This window comes from Leptodactylus fuscus, chromosome 5, assembly GCF_031893055.1.
Source record: "Leptodactylus fuscus isolate aLepFus1 chromosome 5, aLepFus1.hap2, whole genome shotgun sequence".
Classification (NCBI taxonomy): domain Eukaryota; kingdom Metazoa; phylum Chordata; class Amphibia; order Anura; family Leptodactylidae; genus Leptodactylus; species Leptodactylus fuscus.
This window is the reverse complement of record NC_134269.1, coordinates 151,723,946-151,744,178: the sequence shown is the minus strand read 5'-3', so window position 1 is coordinate 151,744,178 and position 20,233 is coordinate 151,723,946. Positions and strand designations below refer to the sequence as shown.

General features: G+C 40.6%; 1 protein-coding gene across 1 annotated transcript in view; it reads right to left on the bottom strand.

The window, feature by feature from the left end:
* Positions 1-20,233, bottom strand: part of CEP290 (centrosomal protein 290) — a 116,598-nt gene that overhangs the window by 89,495 nt on the left and 6,870 nt on the right. Inside the window, exons 2-16 of the mRNA XM_075274540.1 lie at positions 18,948-19,065; positions 18,647-18,724; positions 16,048-16,117; positions 15,222-15,268; positions 12,429-12,572; positions 10,327-10,380; positions 9,655-9,675; positions 9,395-9,544; positions 5,465-5,647; positions 2,085-2,174; positions 1,886-2,008; positions 1,678-1,801; positions 1,243-1,415; positions 751-913; positions 214-314 (exon numbers count right to left, since the gene is read on the bottom strand). Of these exons, the coding sequence (XP_075130641.1) occupies positions 214-314; positions 751-913; positions 1,243-1,415; positions 1,678-1,801; positions 1,886-2,008; positions 2,085-2,174; positions 5,465-5,647; positions 9,395-9,544; positions 9,655-9,675; positions 10,327-10,380; positions 12,429-12,572; positions 15,222-15,268; positions 16,048-16,117; positions 18,647-18,724; positions 18,948-19,049 (1,623 nt within the window). The 5' untranslated portion in view covers positions 19,050-19,065. The remainder of the gene's footprint in view (positions 1-213; positions 315-750; positions 914-1,242; positions 1,416-1,677; positions 1,802-1,885; positions 2,009-2,084; positions 2,175-5,464; positions 5,648-9,394; positions 9,545-9,654; positions 9,676-10,326; positions 10,381-12,428; positions 12,573-15,221; positions 15,269-16,047; positions 16,118-18,646; positions 18,725-18,947; positions 19,066-20,233) is intronic.

The following is a 20,233-nucleotide window of genomic DNA, read 5'->3' as shown; positions in this document are numbered from 1 at the left end:
TATAGTACTGACCTTTTTGACTGTTATGCAATATATTCCCTTTTACTTGACATGACATACTCTCCAGTAGTCCAATGATTATAGACTAGAGGTAGATAATAAAATATACTCCCCATCCAAAACTATAAATAAATGATAACATCCCAATTTTGTCCAAGCATGCAAAATCAGTAAAGACTGACAACATAAGTGAAGTATAAGGATAAATCTTACCTCTTTTAGAAGAACTTGGTTTTCGGATCTGTATTGCTGCTGTTTGAGGGCCTTCACATTTTTAAATTCAGTAAGATCAATCACAGTTTTGGGATCAAGTCCTATTATGCAAGATATAAAATAGGATTGATGCTTTAAAGGGAAGCAGCACTGTCTGTATGTGAACTTTAAAAGGGTTGTTCACTATAAGAAAATCATGTCTGTTTTCATCCAAAAAAAAAAAAATCAGAAGAAACAAGCCGTGTTTGTTGCACTCCTGTAAATTTGTTGGATCTTCCATAAAAGAATAAGACTTTCTAGTCACTCTGCTCAGGCTTATGGCCTAAGGCCTATGATGTGGGACCCCTAGTGGCTCAGAATTCAACAGTCAGGTATTTGAAAAAGGGTTTACCAAACCAGATAAACATATAATAGGCTTGACTGTATTCTGAAACAACATCATACGATCACCTGCTAAAACAGAATTCTCCCCACCAACTCTTACTAGATGTTTAATCTTGTAAGCTCTATGATATGAAAGAAGTAAAAAAAAATTACCTAGACGTTCCCGAAGATCTTCATTTTCATCAAGAATATCATTTATTTTCAGTTCTAGTTTATTAATATCTGTAGTAAATGTCTGAATTTCACGATCCCTTATTTTTAGATGTGTCTTGAGTTCTTTAATTTCAGCAACTGCATCCTCCAGACCATAAACTCCCTGTAAAGAATGAAGACTTATTATATTGTGAAAGTATATACATATCTAACTTTTTGTTTCTGAATTTTGTGTGTAGATTTATTCTTAATGTAATTTATACAATTCTATTAAAAAGGAGAGCGTACACTTTAAAGGGACCATCTACTACTTCTTTCTCCCAGCGATACAGCACTGGCACTCCCATTGTCAGACACTGGACACATCAGTCTCATAGTAACCATCTCAGGACGGTCATGTCAGTAGTCAGTAGCGGGAGTGCTGAAGCAGGATCGCCAGGAGAAAAAGGAGAAAGTATTGCTTATTTTATATCACACAGAACCTCTACTTACCATTTCATACTCTTTCATTCTTTTAAGAGCATCAATCAGGTCTTTATCTTTCTGCCGTGCATCATTCTCAGCCAATTCTGCAACACGCTCGGCTTCCCTGAGCCTTTGCTCTGTGAGCTGCACCACTGCTTCAAGCCTTTCAGCCCGATTACGCTGTGTGTGACTTAAGTCACCTAAAGTAAACAGGTTAGAAGAAATGTAGATGAGAATTATTACTTGCCACTTGCTGTTATCTTCATAGTTTAATCATTTTATATTGCAATGAATTCTTTAAATATGATTTTCAACATGCATTTACATTCCAAGCCATTGTACCAATGTAACTCACGCTGGTTATATCATCAGTTTTGGTAAGAGGAGAATAAGGTGCTGCTTGACCCCTGTGGCAGAGGGTTATCCCCCATGAGAACAAAGGATATGTTTCTATAAATATACCTTTTTCTGTCTGCAATTGCTGTTTTAGGTCTGCAATATGAAGCATATGCGATTCCATGTCTTTAGTGTGCTGTTCCAATTGTTCAGTCAACATCTTGATATGGTTATCCCTCTCTTGCAAACCCTTCCATACAAAAAATAAGTTGAAATCCACTATTAAAAATACAGTAAAACAAAATGAGAATGATTCGTTCCTGGGGGGCCTCACCTGCTGCAGAGCTAACACGCTGCTCTTATCTGCATCCAACTCAGCAATTTTCAATTTTTCTCTTAGGTTGTGCACCATTTGTTGATACTCCATTATCTCTTCATCTTTGGATGCCAAAATCTCCTATGAGTAAAGTAGTCAGTATACAAACAGAAAAAGTACGGGTCTTGTAATCACTGAAAACAGTATCTGTCCGTACCTTCCATTCCTCTACTTTCATATTTACGGCTACCATAACTGGATCATCTTCTTCGTTCTTTGCTTTTAACTGTTCGGTCAGCTCTGTAACCTAAATAAGAGGTAACAAAATGCAATGTATCAGATACAAATAAACATAAGGATGAACAGGCAACTAACTATCTATTGACTACTCTGAGCAGCCAAGTTTGGTTGATAAAATATAGGTTATAGATTTCTTAAAGGTTCTCAGATCTGGAGATAAGCGAGTTTTCGTATGCTCAGTCATGCTAAAAGTACAACTTGACCAGAAGCCTGAAGTTGATAATGCAGTCCAATGAGAAAGACTTGTGAGAAAAGATTTAGGATAACCCATCATATATTAAATTTCAAGTGTTTCCACAATTTTTTATATCCTCTGACCCATTAGAAAGAAACATGATGTAAATTGCATTGAAGGTAATCTTATTACTAGGAAGTGAACTTGTGGATTTTCCACTCCCTTCTGGTCCTCAGCTGTGTCATGTGACCAACATTACGATTATCCAGCATTTTATGTGTGAACAAGATGTCAGTTTCTCTAATGATTGCAGAAACTGAGATGTTGCATCAATTGTTAAGTCTGTTTGCTGGTTGTGTGACTCGGCCTAGGACCATAATGAATCAGAAAACTCACAATTATAACCACTGATAAGAAGATTACCTGCACTACAATTTACATACTCTTACCCAGGGGTGAACCTAGCTTTTATGCCGCCTGCGGCGGACGACAGAAAGCTGCCCCCCTTCCCCCCAGGAGGAGGGGGCGGAGCAGAGGGGGCGGGGCAGAGTGGACGAGACGGCGTTAGCAGGCAGAGAGCAGGCAGGGAGAGGACCTGTTCTCTGCCTGAGCGTGAGGGGAGGCCAGTGGAGCAGCGCTGTGTCCACAGGGCCTCCCCAATCCACCACTCGCTTCCCATGCCGGGCTGCCGAGACGGTGATGCTAAGCCAGTCCAGCACAGCTTGTCCTGGACTGGCTTAGGTCAGCAAAAATATCGCCCTCCCCGGGGGCCTGGCATAGCGCCGCCTGAAGCGGTCGCTTCAGGTCGCCTTATGGGAGGTGCGGCACTGCTCTTACCTTTCTAATGGGGCCAGTGCTTATTTAAAGGGGTTCTCCCATCTCAGTCTTTCTCCAGGCTGCGTGCAATACTTCCAGTATTCTCCTCCCTCCCCTCCCTGTTGCTAAAAGGGCAGGAGTAGTCTCACAACTCTTAGGGTCCATTCACACTGAGTTTTTTGGCAAGGATTTTGGTGAAGAAAAAATCTGGTTCAGGAATTAGGAAATGTTTTTTTCCTCCAGCACAGTGTATGGACGTTGAAAAAACCGCTAGCAGTTTTTCCACGTGGTTTTTGCAAATTCCACGCCCAAATCCGCAACGTTGATTTTCCGCTTCTTGTTGACTGAGTTGGTTTTTGCAGGCGGAATCCGCCTGAAGGAAGCTTTTTTTCTGCTAGCAGAAGCCATAGAACTTTATGGGGAGACATTTTTTCCACGTGGATTCTGTCATGGCTTCAGTCCCAAAATCCTCACCAAAAAACTCTGTGTGAATGAACCCTTATACAGATGAGATAATATGCAGATTCTTGTACATAACAGACAGAGTGTTATCTGTGTGTTTACATAGAGAGTTAACAGACTGTGCTTTATCAGCAAACTGCAATTAGCTGCACGGATTGTCCACGGATTGTACTAAGTGACCTCACTTGTCCTATCTCCCAGGTCCGTGGTTATAGCAACGTTGTGTAAACAATGGAAGAAATAAGCTCATATAGCAGGCAAACAAAGCAGAATTTCTAAAGCAATATATTTAGGAAAAGTCTTCAATTTACATAAGCTACCAGTATAGATAGGATCCTTGAGATGGGACAACCCCTTTAAGGGCTTATTCACGCAAGCGTCAATGCCTTGCATCTATATGTGAAAAATAGCCAGAGATAGAACCTGTCCTATTTTTGAAGGCCCATATTCATGATCCATTGAATGAAGTGAAGTTTGAATACACCCATCATTGTTTTAAAAACTAGCATAACAGAGCAATTTTTCATGTGTTATTTGTGTGAATAAGCCTTTAGTCGGAGCTCATTTTGGGCTTAGGAGTCCAGTGAATGGTCCTTTTTAATGACTGCCATCCTTCTTTTGTATGACTGTATGTATAAACATGGCTTACAATCATTGACAAAACCACAGAATTAAATTAATTACTAGTTTTACTATTTTACTTATTTCTACAAAACGATATATGAACCTGCTAAGCTAATTTTGCTCTATAACCTGCTACCAACTGGGTTACATTTTCAATATGGAGATTTTCTTTTAATGAGCATATTTCACAAAGGATAAATATACAGGATGTTAAAGGGGTTGTAAAGCCCCAAATCAAATTTTTATATTAACAATTAGATCATCAGTATGTGATGTGTCGGGGTCTGACACCTAGACTCCACACAGATCATCTGTTTTAGAAGCTTCAGGGTACTAGAAGCTGCGAATGGATGGGTGGCATATTCAGGGCCTCTGCTATTCAAGTAACAGGAGCGGAACAGCAGCCTAGACCATGGAATAGATAGCGTTGGTTCCAGGTAACTGCAGCGCTTCCCACACCAACATTTTCTAGCAGCTTCCAGCACTGGGAGGCTTCTAAGACAGAGAATCTGTGTGTGATCTGGATGTTGGAATCTGATCACATACTGATGACCTACCCACAGGTTAGTTTATCAGTATTAAAATTCTATTTGGGGCTTAAAAACCCTTTTAACCTATCACTAGCGAATTTATAGAACATGTCCTCTAAGACAGTAAAACAGTGTATATACCACTAGAAAGCTGTTCTTGCACTGAATACAGCATACTTTCAGTTTTGCTGGTATTCTTCACTGTTGCAAAGATAGTGGTGCCGTTAGGTTTGGCTACCAATATCCCTGTACTATCAAGGGGGCCAGCCTTACAGTTCAGCGTCAGTACTGTATGGTTGAAAATACCCCTTCACAGTACAAGAATAGACCAAGTGTACTGTCAGGGAGCCATGCTCCACCATTCAGCAATGAGATTGGGCACCTAAACTAATGGCACCTATAGCTTTGCAACAGGGGCACCTATGAACAAGACTGAAAGTGAACTCAATTCAGCCCACAGACAGCTTTCTAATGGTAAGGACCACGTCCTGTGCTAGAGAACATAAAAGGGCCTCTTTAAAATTAAATACAATAACTCATGTTTTATTACAACCTTTCTTTTTTCCTTAATTTGTAAAGTATACAGTGTCTAAAAACTATGAATCCTCCAATGTGCAAAAGTAACATAACATGTGCAAAAGTAAAGTAACATACAGAAAAATTACATCCTCCAAGACGTGAATGACATACCTGAAGTCTATAGTGCTCTTTCTCCTTCCTTAGTTGGTCCATGGCACTGTCACTATGCTGTACCATAAGCTTCATTTTGCTGTACTCATCAGTCATTTTCTCCATTTCCTGGACAGATTCTTCTAGATTCTTTGTCATTTCCTGATTCTGGGCTTCCAATCTCTCATTAGCTTCACTCAAGCTCTGTATGATCACAAATGTATATATGGTATAACTATATGTTCCTATATGAAATTTCAGTCGAGTTCTAAAAAATATATATTTAAGGCCACAATTGTTACTGGCTATTAATTCTCTGCCAACTTCTTAGCTACAATATGCTCTATTAGGGCCCAGTTAGGATCAGCAACTACAGTTAGGACGGGTCCACACCTGTGCCCAATCTCCGTTTTTAGGTTTCCATCTTCTGCCGACAGAAGACGGAAACCTGGCAGACCGTGTCCGGCTGTGAGTGCCTGTGAGCGTTTTGTGTTCTCCGCAGTGAAACCGTTTTTTTCTAACCAGACACAAAGTCCTGCATGTCCCACTTTGTGTCCGGTTAAAAAAATGGTTTCGCCACGGAGAGCACAAAACGCTCACAGGCGCTCACAGCCGGACACTTTCCAAACCCATTCAAATGAATGGGTTTGAAAAATGACTGCAGTTTTCTGTCTCCTCTCCAGTTTCGGGCAGGAAATGGAAACCTACAAAACGGAGACCGGGGCGCAGATGCGAACCCACCCTTAGCGGTTTGGTATTCTAAGCCGCAATGCAAGTCTGAAGTACTTTAAAGCACACTTCATGTCACTGGTTCAAACTACAGCTCATGCGTAACATCGTTGTGCTTAGACTGGCTGCTATCCTTAGGCACAAGTCCATTACAATATCACTAGGAAGGCACTATTTATTTAAAGAGGACCTTTCATCAGATTGGGCAAAGGCAGTTCTATATACTGCTGGAAAGCTAACAGTGCGCTGAATTCAGCGCACTGTCAGCTTTCCCGATCTGTGCCTGGTGTAAAGTGCTATCGGTCCCTGTTCCATAGCGCTTTATAGTCAGAAGGGCATTTCTGACAGTTAGCCAGGGACGCCCATCTGCCCAGCAGCGCCTATCACGCTGTACAGTGTGAACGGGGAGGAACGCTCCCTCCCTCTGCTCACACAGCTCGTCCATAGACGAGTATTATCAGGAGAGGGAGGGGGGAGTTCCTCCCCGCTCCACAGTACAGCGCGATAGGCACTGCTGGGCAGAAGGGCGTCCCTGGCTAAGTGTCAGAAACGCCCTTCTGACTGTAAAGCGCTACGGTACCGGGACTGATAGAGCTTTACCTAGGGCACAGATCGGGAAAGCTGCACTGTCAGCTTTCCAGCAGTATATAGAACTGCCTGTGCCCAATCTGATGAAAGGTCCTCTTTAATATTATTTATATAGCACCATTAATTCCATGGTGCTTTACATTTGAGGGTTTACATACGGTACATAAAATATACAAAGCAAATATAATTCTAACAGTGACCGACTGGCACAGTGGGATAGAGGGCCCTGCCCGCATGGGCTTACAGTCCATGAGGGAAGAGGGATAGAGAAAGAAGGTGAGGGCAGAGACTGTTCAGATGGTGGTGTGATGACAGTAGCGTTATTGAAGGTTGTAGGCCTTCCTGAATAGGGGAGTCTTCAGGGCCTTCTTGAAGCCTGTGATTATGGGGGTCAGTCTTATGTGTCTTGGTAAGGAGTTCCAGAGTATGGGGGATGCACGGGAGAAATCCTGGAGACGATTGTGTGAAGAGCGGATGAGAGTAGAGCAGAGTAGGAAGTCATTGGAGGATCTGAGGTTACGTGTGGGCAGGTAGCGGAAGATTAGGTCTGAGATATATGGAGGGAACAAGTTGTGGATGGCTTTGTATGTTAGTGTTAGTATATTTAAAGGGGTATTACCATGTACATAATCAGATCTATATTTGTAGATAATTAAAAGTTAAACATTTTTGCAAATATACCATATTTTTCGGACTATAAGACGCACTTTTTCCCCCCAAATTTCGAAGGAAAATGAGGGTGCGTCTTATAGTCTGAATGTGGGTTTGCAGCATGGCCGCGCTACTGCCACCGCTGGTTTTCTTCAGCGGCAGTAGCGCGGCAATCCGCAGGCCCCGGCAGCTAAGACAGTCCCCGGCATCTGCTGTAATAGACCGGCGGATGCCGGGGAGTGTCTTAGCTGCCGGGGCCTGCAGATTGCCGCGCTACTGCCACCGCTGGTTTTCTTCAGCGGCAGGAGTGTGACAATCTGCAGGCCCGGCAGCTAAGACACTCCCCGGCATCCGCCGGTCTATTACAGCAGATGCCGGGGACTGTCTTAGTTGCCGGGGCCTGCAGATTGCCGCGCTACTGCCGCTGAAGAAAACCAGCGGTGGCAGTAGCATGGCCATGCTGCAAACCCACTGCTCCTCCGCAGGTCCCGACAGTTAGTTAGCCCCCCCCCCCCCCCCCGGCCCCATACCTTTAGTGATGCAGGCCGGCTCCTGCACGGCGAGGCCGCAGGAGCCGACCTGTTCCGATGACAGCCGGGAGCCTAATGAAGGCTCCGAGGCTTGTCATAGATATATATTACTATCGCGGCTGGTCTATGACCCTCCGCGATAGTAATGTATAGAATCTCCCATAGACGGCAATACACTTGTATTGCCGTCTATGGGACTTGCAATCAAATGATTGCAGGTTCAAGCCCCCTAGGCGGGGGATAATAAAATAGTAAAAAAAAAAAAAAAAAAAAACACTTAAAAAAAATATAATAAAAAATAAAATAAATAAAAGTTCACCTCCTTTCCCTAGAATACATATAAAAGTATAACATTACTGTGAAACATATACATTAGGTATCCCTGTGTCTGAAAATGCCCGGTCTACACCTGGCCCCACAAAAAAAACGCCCTATACATCCCCGTACAGCTGCAGGGTCACCTGTCAATGTGGCCTTGCAGCTGTTCCAAAACTACAACTCCCATATATTAAATATTTTACCATTTTTTGCCTGAAAATTTTTTTTCCCTATTTTTCTCCTCTAAAACCTGGGTGCATCTTATAGTCCAGTGCGTCTTATAGTCCGAAAAATACGGTAAGTAATTAAAAATTCTGCAACGTTTTAAAGATTTTCTCCAACCATCTTAGTGGTGACAGTCTTTTATCTTGATCGGTTGCCAATAGATACGACCACTAATGCAGAAACTTTCTATGGTCTGGGACTTGTCAGGAACCCAGCTATGATTTTCTTATTGTAGCTGGTTTATCAGGCAGGGACACTACATGTATCAGAAAATATCCTGGCCACTATAAGGACATCATGGCTGATTTTCTGACCTTAGAAAGTTTCTGCATTGGTGGTCGTAACCATTGGCAACCGATCAAGACAACAGACTGTCACCACTAAGAAAGTTAGAGAAAATCTTTAAAACTCTGCAGAATTTTTAATTACTTATATTTGCAAAAATGTTTAACTTTTAATTATCTACAAATTTAAAAATAATTATGCAGATGGGAATACCCCTTTAACTCTATTCACTCGGCAACGGGTAACCAGTGAAAGGATTGGCAAAGTGGGACGACCGATGAAGAACGGGGGGCGAGGTGTATTAAGCGAGCAGCACAGTTTAAGGTGGACAGGAGGGGGTTGAGAATATTTGCAGGGAGGCCATGACATGACAGGCTTATTAAACTTAAAAAGCAATCAAACCGCCAGATAAAAATTAAGTTCTGAAGGTTAAATTTCTACACAGGATGAAGTCTGGGTCACCTCTAATAAATGGATGAAAATATACCCAAGGGATCCTGCTGCGTCAGGACTGATTTTATTTGTTGTTGTTTTTTTGAAGATTTGTTTAACTTTTTTTTCTTGTTTATTATTAAAAAATATGTATATACACAAGAATAACTCTAGAATACAAGGTTTACATTACCTGAATTTCATCCAGATATTGTACAAGCTCCATGTTCTTTTTTGAAATGACAGTCTTGTAGTCCTGCCCCTCTCCTCGTGAGATCAGAGATTCTCTCTGGGAGTCAATCTGCCTTTGGTAGTCTATTACATCTTGTCGCAGTTGTTCATTCTGTTTCCCAGCAGAAACAGGACATTAGTTCCCAAAAATAAAAACAGTTTCTAATCTACTTTATGAACACATTTGGTAACACTGGGTCTAAAAAGAGCAACACACCTCACCTTTTTCTTAAGTGTTTTATTCTCCAAAATTAAGAAATAGTAAAAAGGAAAAGTAACGCAAAATATTAGACATAAAAAACAAGACAGAAATGATAGAGAGGAATAAGGAAGGCAGTAGAGCAATGATACATAACGGTGAAAACAAAACTAAAATATATTTCATATACTCCACAGTATGTAAATGTAATATAAATGTAGTGAAATGCAGATAATTTTACATATGGAGATTATAGAGAATGTGAGAGACTTATATGCATTTAATATAAGGCATATCTATTATACACTAGACACAACTGACTAGAAAACCTACAGATAAAGAAGGTTACACTACTGATGTCACCTACTGTAATGCTAAAAATTGTCAACATTTTGGTGCATTGTTTTTCATAATTTTGTGTTGTGCCATTCCTCTGTTATGCTTCCTAAAAATTGGTGAAAAAATTGTCATAAGTTTGAAGGGGAGGGGTGTTCTTGACACTGACCAATCTTTGATAACAGAATAAGAATATGCAGGGAAAATGGTAACACCAAGTTGTCAATTTATTATACGGTAGATGCCCAGGAAGAATAACAGAGGAAAGCGAAACAGAGTATTATAAGAAAAAAACATGAATTATTAATCACTGTCTATATACAGGTTATAACTATTGATAGATAAATGGATGGATATACCTCCCGTCGTAGTTTACTGTTTTCATTATCAGTTTCTTCATTTCGGAGTGCAAGCTAAAATATATAAATACAGGTACATGAGTATATATAACTTTACATGACAGTAGTGATAGGAAATTGATAACTACATTGGTTATCATATCAGTATGCATTTTTTTACTATCATTGTCATTAAACAAGAACAAAAACAATATCAACACGGCATACTGTTGTCGATTTAACACCATGAGACACCTTGACATCATTCAGTACATACAGTAAGAAAATATATGCAATACTAGTAGCCTGAAAGCACCACAACCTTTAAATAAAGGTTCAAGAACATACACCATTTAGAGATGTTAACCGGTTTCTACTATTGATGAACTATCCTTAGGATAGGCCATCAATATTAAACCTGCATGGTCCAGGATGTGAAAACCACTGCAGATCAGCTGTACCAGGACAGCACGGATCCCAGGAAGGTGTACATTCAGGAGCCACACTGCTTACTCGTCAAGTAAACTGTAGTACTGTAGGTTTTGGTACTGAAGCGCTCCCCCCTTTGAAGGAAAGCACTACTTTATCAAAACTTGTCACTACGGTTTGTACGGCAACTGAGCAGTGCGGCTCACAGAATGTAAATATTACCAGGAGCAGCACTTTCCAGGAACACCTGATCTACAGGGGTGCCAGGAGTTGGACCCTAAAATATCTAATAGTGATGCCCTTTCCCATCCCCTGGTCACCATACTAACTATGTAACTATGACTTACCCTAAGCATAGAACATCAATAGTAGAAACCAGATAACACCTTTAAAGTCAGAAATAAAGATTTGAAAAAAAAATTTCATTTGTCCTTTAAGTCCTGAATAAATCGATAATAAGATGATATAATGAAATCTCTCAAAGGTACAGTATCTCCTGAAACTGGACCACTTGTATAGTCTGTTTCAAGATAGCTGTTCAAACAGCAGGGGACAGACGTAAAGCTTAAAGTCTCCCCCTTCATCCTGAGAGTGATTGGCAGCTGCATAGAAATAGATTTGCTGAAGTTTATCAACTTGGACACCTGTGTAGTTCAGGGGTTAAAACACACTTAAAGGGGTTGTCTAAGGGATTAAAGGGGCTCTATGATTGCGCAAAGTCATTTTTAACTAAGCACATCCTCGCATAGCCTTTAGAAAGGCTATTCCACACCTACCTTTTGTATCTTTTGTATGTAAATCACCTCAATAGTTTTTGAATGAGCCTGTTTTTATTCATATGCTAATTAGCTTCCAGTGTGCACAGGAAGTTCTCAGCTAGCACTGTCTGCTATGCGTACAGCACAGGCTGCTGCTGACTCCTCCTCCATGCGCTCACACACAGCAGAGAGGGTGGTCAATGAAACTTCCTGAGTGCACTGGAAGCTAATTAGCACATGAATAAAAATGGGCTCATTCCAAAACTACTGAGGGGATTTAAATACAAAATGTATGTGTGGAATAGCCTTTCTAAAAGCTATGCAAATATGTGCTTAGTGAAAAATGACTTTTCCCAATGATAGAGCCCCTTTAAGCTTTTTATGGCCTATGCTCAGACTAGGCCATTAATACCATATCAGTGGGTTTTCAACATCCGCCCCACCCCGACCAATTAGCTGCGTGGAGCCGCTTCTCTGTTTAGAGGCCAGGTGCCATTACTGCAGCTCAGCAATCATTAAAATCAGTGTTTAGGGACAGCTTAAAAAAAAAAAAAAAAAAATTGCCCACACTCACATGTAGTGAATTTAATTCAACGGTTTCAGTCATTGAATAAACAGCCGTCAAATGGCCAATTATCATGGTCGTGTAAATGTAGCTTTAGATTTCCACTAAGAAAAACACATGCAACTGAAAGGCACACATAAGCTTGATGTACAATATACCAGCCAGATGGAGGCAGATGTAGTGTGAAAAGATCCTTATAGAGAAACTGACTTTTTTTTTTTTTTTTTTTTGATGTGGTAACCATTTTTGAAAAAGTGACAAGATGATGATTTATATAAAATTAATTAGTTCTGCCATTCTAAAATGGGGGAGTTACAGTGTCCAAAGGCACATTGGGCAATTGCTGGCTCAGTGCTAAACATGACACTCACACGTTCATTCACGTCTTTCTCCTTTTCCAGCTCTTTTCTTGTGTCTTTCAGTTCACGTTCTCTCTGACCAATCTGTTCCTCTAGTTGACGAATTTCTTCTCGTAAAAAGCGTGAGTCTCTGGAACCCGTGGACAGCTGTGCCATCTGCATTAAATAAAAAGCCATGGGGGGCGTACATTAGCATATGGGAAATGTGGAAACCAGAAGTAAAAATGTGTAAAGAAAAAAAGAGCAGCCCTATGTTTGGAAAAAGAATAAACATTTATCCAGACACTTTTGTAGAATTTTATATTTATGGATTTAATTACAGTACTAGGGAGCGTTCACACTACCGTCGGTGTCCGACATGTAGTGTCCGCTCAAAATCTGTCACGGACATTAGGAGCGGACACTAGCTGTGTACGTGACACCTGTCATTCATTTCAATGGGCATCGGGTGCGTTCTTTTGCACTCCGTGCCCGTCCTTCCCTGTCTGCAAGTGAAGATGTCCGACTTCTCAAGTGGACAGAAGAACCCTGCATGCAGGACTGTGGTGTAGGGAGAAACATTAATGATGTTCAGAGTCTAAAAGACAAATAATGTCACAATATCTGGCTAAAGAGCACAGTACATAGAGTACATTTCTGTGCCAGATTACATTAAAAATCAGAACCAAAATAGTGCAGAATGCATGTATTATATTGTCTAACAAAATGCCAGCTACTATAAAAGAAACTCAACGGATCACAATACAGTCAATGAGGTCACCCAAACAAGGTAGGTAGAATTTCTTGACGTGTAACTCCTATTTTATTTATTTATTTATTGCTATTGTGTTGGGGATGTGTGGTGAACATTTTGTATTTGTGTTTGGATTTTCTCTGGAACCAACTCAACTAGAGGGTTGCTAAGGGGGAGGTCACACTATCGTTACTAAAGTCAGTTGCTGTGTTTCATCATAGGATGACTGCAACGGACATTGGCTGTCACAGAGAATGGTCACAGACTGATTCGGTGTCAGTTTCCACTGACACGAATATAAACAACATGACAAAACTGCAGGAATCATGTTACAGAGCAAAAGATGCAGAGAAGATTGATGAATAGGCTCTTAGGGAAAGACTTAGTGCAATTTACATTTTATTCAACATAATCTCTGCTCTTTGTTATAAAGTCAAGGAGGTGGTCCTATCAGTGACTGACAGCTGTCTTAGTACGTATCGTTACGGGGGGGGAGTTGTCACTGCATAGCGTCAGGCCCTTTGCTGTACTCCCTTCACCCGCCTGAAGGAATTTAGGTATTTTGCATCTGTTAATATATATGAAGCAGGAAGACTTTCTTATGTTTTAAAAGATCACTAAACTTTTTACTTTTACTTTTAGCTTAGTCTCTTTTCATAGAACATGCGATTCTGGACAAAAACGTAATGTACTTTAGTGAAAAATGTGGCTGCTTTCTGCCCCCTAAAAAATCTCTAACGTTCCTGTCACTAGATGTCTCACTTCTAGCTATTTTACTGTTCACTCTTTTGTTACTAAGAATGCCTGTCCCTAGATACATTCCATTCCATCTTGCTTATCTCAGTCAGTGTAGAGATCAGTCTTTTTCTCTGCAGGAGGAGAGGGCGATTGTGCTCACAAACATGTCTGCAAACTGTTACTGGGTGCAAAAGACTGAGGATCCTGCAAATCTCACAGCTTATATTGTAAAAAAAAAAAAAAAAAGTCTTCTCTGTTCTTGCATCTATTTCTGGCTGCTTATGTGGTTACAAATGGGATATTATTCACATACAGCAGCTTTACCGACTGTGCGCATAGATTGGGATTTTTTGTGTTTTAGCTGCTGGTTGCATGCATCTGCAGTCCAGTGTTCCTGGATCTCCTATATAATGGTCACCTGGACTTTTCTCGAAATGGTATAGTTAATCCTGGCAGTATGGTAGATCAGTATCAGTAATGGATAGGGAAAGGAGCAGTCTGATCTTTATTGTACATGCCAACAGCCTCAGACAGGAATGTAAACTGTGTATCAGTTATAATGTGATTACTAGCCGCAGAAAAAAAAACAATAAGACACTATGTAAGAAAGCTTATACAGTATTAGAACAGAGTGCCTAGGAAGCCCCTGTACATATTTCAATTTTTCATGAAAACTCAGACTGTCTGTCAATTTTCATAAAAATATTACCACACAAAGTGCCCAGACAAATCCTTTAATCAACTTTTCTAGCACAATGTATTACATAAATAATGTATCAGCTCCCATTAATTTATAACACATTTATAAAACTAATATCCTTCAACCGTAAAAAATGTAATGGATATGCTTTCTTAATATCTCCAGGACTATGGTACTGATAAACTGTCCTTAGGATAGGTCATACTGATTAGATTAGTGAAGAATGGTGGTCACTGGCCTGCAAGCAGGAAGCGCACTGCAAGCTGACTTCACCAATCAAATACTCATAGTCTATCCTAAGGAAGTCATCAATAGAGATGAGCGAACACTGTTCGGGTCCGCCGATCCGAACAGCACGCTCCCATAGAAATGAATGGAAGCGACCGGCACGCGGGGGGTTAAGCGGCCGGCCGCCGGCAAAGTCTGCGTGCCAGGTGCTTCCATTCATTTCTATGGGAGCGTGCTGTTCGGATCGGCGGACCCGAACAGTGTTCGCTCATCTCTAGTCATCAATACTATAGCCATGGAAAAGCCCTTTAACTAGGTCATGTCTTGGCTAGTATGTAAAATAAGAAACAATAAAAAGAGAAAAACAAACAATATGCAACATTATTGCATGAACTGCAAAGCTTACCTCAATTTCATTTTCCAGTTGCTTTATTTTATTTCTTAACTGGTTTTCTATTTAAAAAAAAGTAAAACATAATAGGATTAAATACAGACACAGCAAACATGTCCAAACCAGAACTGCTATTATACTCTGGGGTCTCTTCAAATAGTCTTGTTCATTTTCCAGGCTCCTGAATAAAATCTGGGACTGCTAAAGCAGTTGCGGCTTCCTGCTCCAGAGTAGGCCCAAATGAATGTGGCTAGTCCAGAGGGTGCTATTGCGAGGCGGACGCCGGGGCTGACTCAGCCGCAAAATCCACCTGAAGAAATGGCAGCTCGCTTTTTTTTTACCGTGAGCCGGAACATATCGCTCACGGAAAAAAGTAACCTAGCTGTCTACATAGACCTCTATTGTGAGGGGGCTGATTCTGAGGTAGATTCAACGTCAGAATCCACCACCTCTTGCCCCGTGTGAACGACCCCTAAGCGGTACATACCGTTGTGACGCAAAGGCACAAGAGTGATCAACGTTGTTAAGCTTGCGTCTTTGCAACACTTACTTTGTACCATTATCATACAAGCAAGGCCAACTTCTGATAGGAACTGGAAACCTGAATCTTTCTCAAAAATGAGGGTCTGCTACAACTATAGTCTGTCCCAATCCTTTAATACAAACGGAATTATTTTAATAAAAAATGAAAGAATACAGTAAAGACATTAAATGAGAAGCAAATACTGTAACTACCATATGGTCAGAAGAAGTGAACATTTTCGTAAATGGATTGGTTGTGCACAATAACTTTTTTGCCTTTAGCTATTATAAACCACAAACAGGTTTCATGGCTATTTACCGCTCTTCACTTGTTCTTCTGCTGCTTTCCCAGCTTCTTCTAACACAAACTCAACCTCCTGAGATTTTATCTACAAGAAAAGGAAAGATTAAGAAATAAAAAGTCTGATACCTTGTTATAATAAAACTACAAACCTCGTAACTAATTATGCATATTAGAGGCAAGCTCAAAACTCATATAAAATTAGAATACACAACTTTTGCATAGGTATTTTATAAAAGTTTCAATTCTTCACCATTTGCAAGAGAGTATAGGTCGGCCTTAAGAAAAGTGCTATTAACAGGGTAGCTTGGATGTAGTTTGGATCAGTGACTTTTTTATATTTTTCATCACTGCCTTCAAAAATTCACTAATTCTTTATTTTTCTGTCGATATGGCCATATATGGGCTTTGGGGTACATACAATGTTTGATTAGATTTTATTAATATTTTCAGGTGGGTAACCTGTAAACAAACCTACAATGTCGAAATTTTTTGTGTAGCCCAGTAGGTCATTACGATTACAGCAATACCATTTTTATATAGCTTTTATTAAGTTGGACCACTACTAACCAATAAAACACTATTTTGTGAAATTAATCTATTTGCTAGGGGGTCACCATATTCTGACTTTGATAAAAAAAAAATTTGTTGACAGAACTACATAAGGCCTCTTTTGTAACATGTCAAGTTGGAGTTTTGACTAGCACCATTTTCTAGTATGTATAGCTTTTTGACCACTTTTTATGGCTTGAGGGAGGCAAGGTGACCAAAAAATATTAATATGTGCACTGCAGTATTTTTTTTTTTAATACAACGTTCACCATATGGGATAAATAACATTTTTTGCATAGTACAGACTTAGGCTCTATTCAGGCCACCTTTTTGACATCCGTTTAATGGATGCAAAAACAGGAAGCAAATGGATGGATGGATCTGTTTACATAAACATCAAAGTTAAAAAAAAAAAAAAAAAACGGATCCGTTTCTATCACTTTTTTGTATTGACACAAAAGTATGGTATACTATCTTTTTGTGTCCTACAAAAAAACGCAAAAAGGATAGAAACTCCCTCTGACCACCCAGATACTGTGAACACTATTGATCTATTGTATCTGAAGGGGTTAAACTTCCAGGGTCTGAGCGTTTTTCACCTTTGTCAGTTAGTCCTAGGTTCCTGAAAGCCATGTAGAATGTAGAGCTCCTGTGCCTGCTGTAGAACAGCATTGTGTTATTACGGCACTGAGTGTTAACTATATGTTCAGTGGGCCATAATAGTATGCTAGTGAGTTGGAAGGTGTTAAAGACTCTGTATGCCCTCAAAAGCACTCTCTGTAAAAAGAAACAAAGACCTCTCATCCAGCCAAACCACTGCTCTTCTCTCCACTGATAAAGGGCAATTACTCTGAAAGAGCTGTCTGCAGACGAGTGTCTGGCTTGGCTTACATCTTAGCCGCATACTAAGACCTGTTTAAGCATGTTTAAACCATACATTTTGTAACATACTTTACTACAAATTTGGACTGCTTTCTGAGAAATCCAGAACTGAAATAATTTAAGTTGACAGCATATAATGAACGGCTTCTGTATTGCATTGACTCATGCGGCATACAAGTGGAAGCTGAGGTTGGAGGTGGAACTGTGATCCTGGTGGCATATTAAAGCTGAAACTCTAGAAACCTAAAGGTTGACACTTAAAACCATAGAAAAAGAGATTGTACTTATTCTGCTGACTATTAGAACGTTTAAACAAATTTATCATGTATACAGTGATTGAGTTCTTTTAAAGAGGATTTTTCATGTCCTCAGGCACATGCGGTTTTATACACTGCTAGAAAGCCGAATGTCAGTTTTTCCGTTATGTACCCCGGGGCTTCAGATATCGGTGGCGTTACAGATATCTGCTCACTGTCAGAATGACGTTCCTGACAGTCTAGCTGGGCTGTGAAGAACCTCCCTCCTGAAAGTACTCGTCCATAGCCCTGTACGGTCAGAGGGGTCTTTCCTTACCACCCAGCGATGACACTATGTTGTGAAGATCGCCTCCCAGTACTAGTCTATGGACGAGTACAGACAGGGTGAACATTCCTCACAGCTTAGCGTCATAGCTGGGAAGTAAGGAACAACCTCTCTGTCAGTACAAGGCTATTTACGAGTAATACAGTCAGGAAGGGCCTTCCTCACGGTCCAGATACACTGTCAGGAACGCCCCTTTGACAGTGGACAGACATTGGTGGCCAATATCTCCAGCCCCGGGGCACACAACGGGAAAGCCGACCGTGCACTGAATTCAACACACTGTCGGCTTTCTAGCTGTATATAAAACCGCATGTGCCCGAGGATGTGAAAGGTTCTCTTTAACCTGAAGCTAAAAACACTTTAAGGCTGCGGACACATGGACAGTGCTCTTAGTAGGTTAACTATCACACTGGCGACTAATCTTGTGTGCTGTACAGTAGTAGAAATGGGGATGAGATTTCTACAAATCTTTTATTGAATTTTACTTCCATTTGGTAGATGTTAATTTCCTGACAACACAGTTAAAGGCAATAAGAGGCCTGACATGAAACAGTAACGGTATATTTTAATACAATCACTTGTGATAACAGTTTCTTCAAACCTTCATTAGAGACTGTGTGATTCGGAAAAGCTGGACCAAATTTTCATTGCTTTCGCCATTTAAATCACTGCTGTTCACCTGTGAGAACACAAAATAAATGAAATGCCCAACATTTAGAATAGATGCACACATAGAGGATGCAGGGTGACTAACAACATGCGCCTAAAACCCTGTCCAACCCCAACAGTCAATGGTCAATGGTCACAGGATATCCCCACTGTGGGTGGTCATGTAACTTATTACCTCTACAGAGAATCTTGATAAGACATTTAAAATATTGGGTAGAAAAGAAAGCACTTACCTGTGACAAGGTCTTCAACATTTTCTCTGCTAACTTTTCTTGAGTGGGAAGCACATCCGGATTGACCTTCATCAGCTTTCCCCAATCTAAAGCTGGAGCCATCTTGAAAGGCTAGTATCTATGACAAGTAATTGGGATTTTTTATATTTTAACGGCACTGTAACCATGAGCATTTTAGCAAAAGAACGCTGAAAAATGTCATTATCTCACATTTATATATACAGTGGGTACAGAAAGTATTCAGACTCCTTTAAATTTTTCACTCTTTGTTTCATTGTTCCACACAGTCAACTATCACTGCAGCCCTCCACCAGCCGGGGTTTTATTGCAGAGTGGCCCGAAGGAAGCATCTCCTCAGTGCAAGACATATGAAAGCCCGCATAGAGTTTGCCAAAAAACACAAGAAGGACTCCCAGACTATGAGGAATAAGATTCTCTGGTCTGATAAGATGAAGATTGAACTTTTTGGAGTTAATTCTAAGCAGAATGTGTGGAGAATACCAGGCACTGCTCATCACCTGCCCAATACAATCCCAACAGTGAAACATGGTGGTGGCAGCATCATGCTATGGGCGTGTTTTTCAGATGCAGGGACAGGATGATTGGTTGCAATTGAAGGAAAGATGAATGTGGCCGAGTACCGGTACAGAGATATCCTGGAAGAAAACCTCTTCCAGAGTGCTCTGGACCTCAGACTGGGCCAAAGGTTCACTTTCCAACAAGACAATCATACTAAGCGCACAGCTAAAATAACAAAGGAGTGGCTTCGGAACAATTCTGTGACCATTCTTAACTCACCTAGCCAGAGCCCTGATCTAAACCCAATTGAGCATCTCTGGAGAGACCAGAAAATGGCTGTCCACCAACATTAACCATCCAACCTGATGGAACTGGAGAGGATCTGCAAAGAAAAATGGCAAAGGATCCCCAAATCCAGATATGAAAAATTTGTTGCATCATTCCCAAGAAGACCCGTGGCTGTACTAGCTCAAAAGGGGGCAAATACTCAATACTGAGCAAAGGGTCTGAATTCTTATGATCATGTGATATTGCAGTTTTTCTTTTTTAATAAATTTTCAAAATATGGGGTACATTAATGAGAAATAAAATGAACTTTTTTGCTTTTAGCAAATGGCTGCAATGAAGCAAAGAGTGAAACATTTAAAGCGGTCTGAATACTTTCTGTACCCACTGTAGAATAAAATAAAGCTCCATAGCTGCAGAATAGTACGCGTATAAGGGAGCTTCAGAACACTGTAAAGTGCTGCAGTCCTTTCATTCCAACC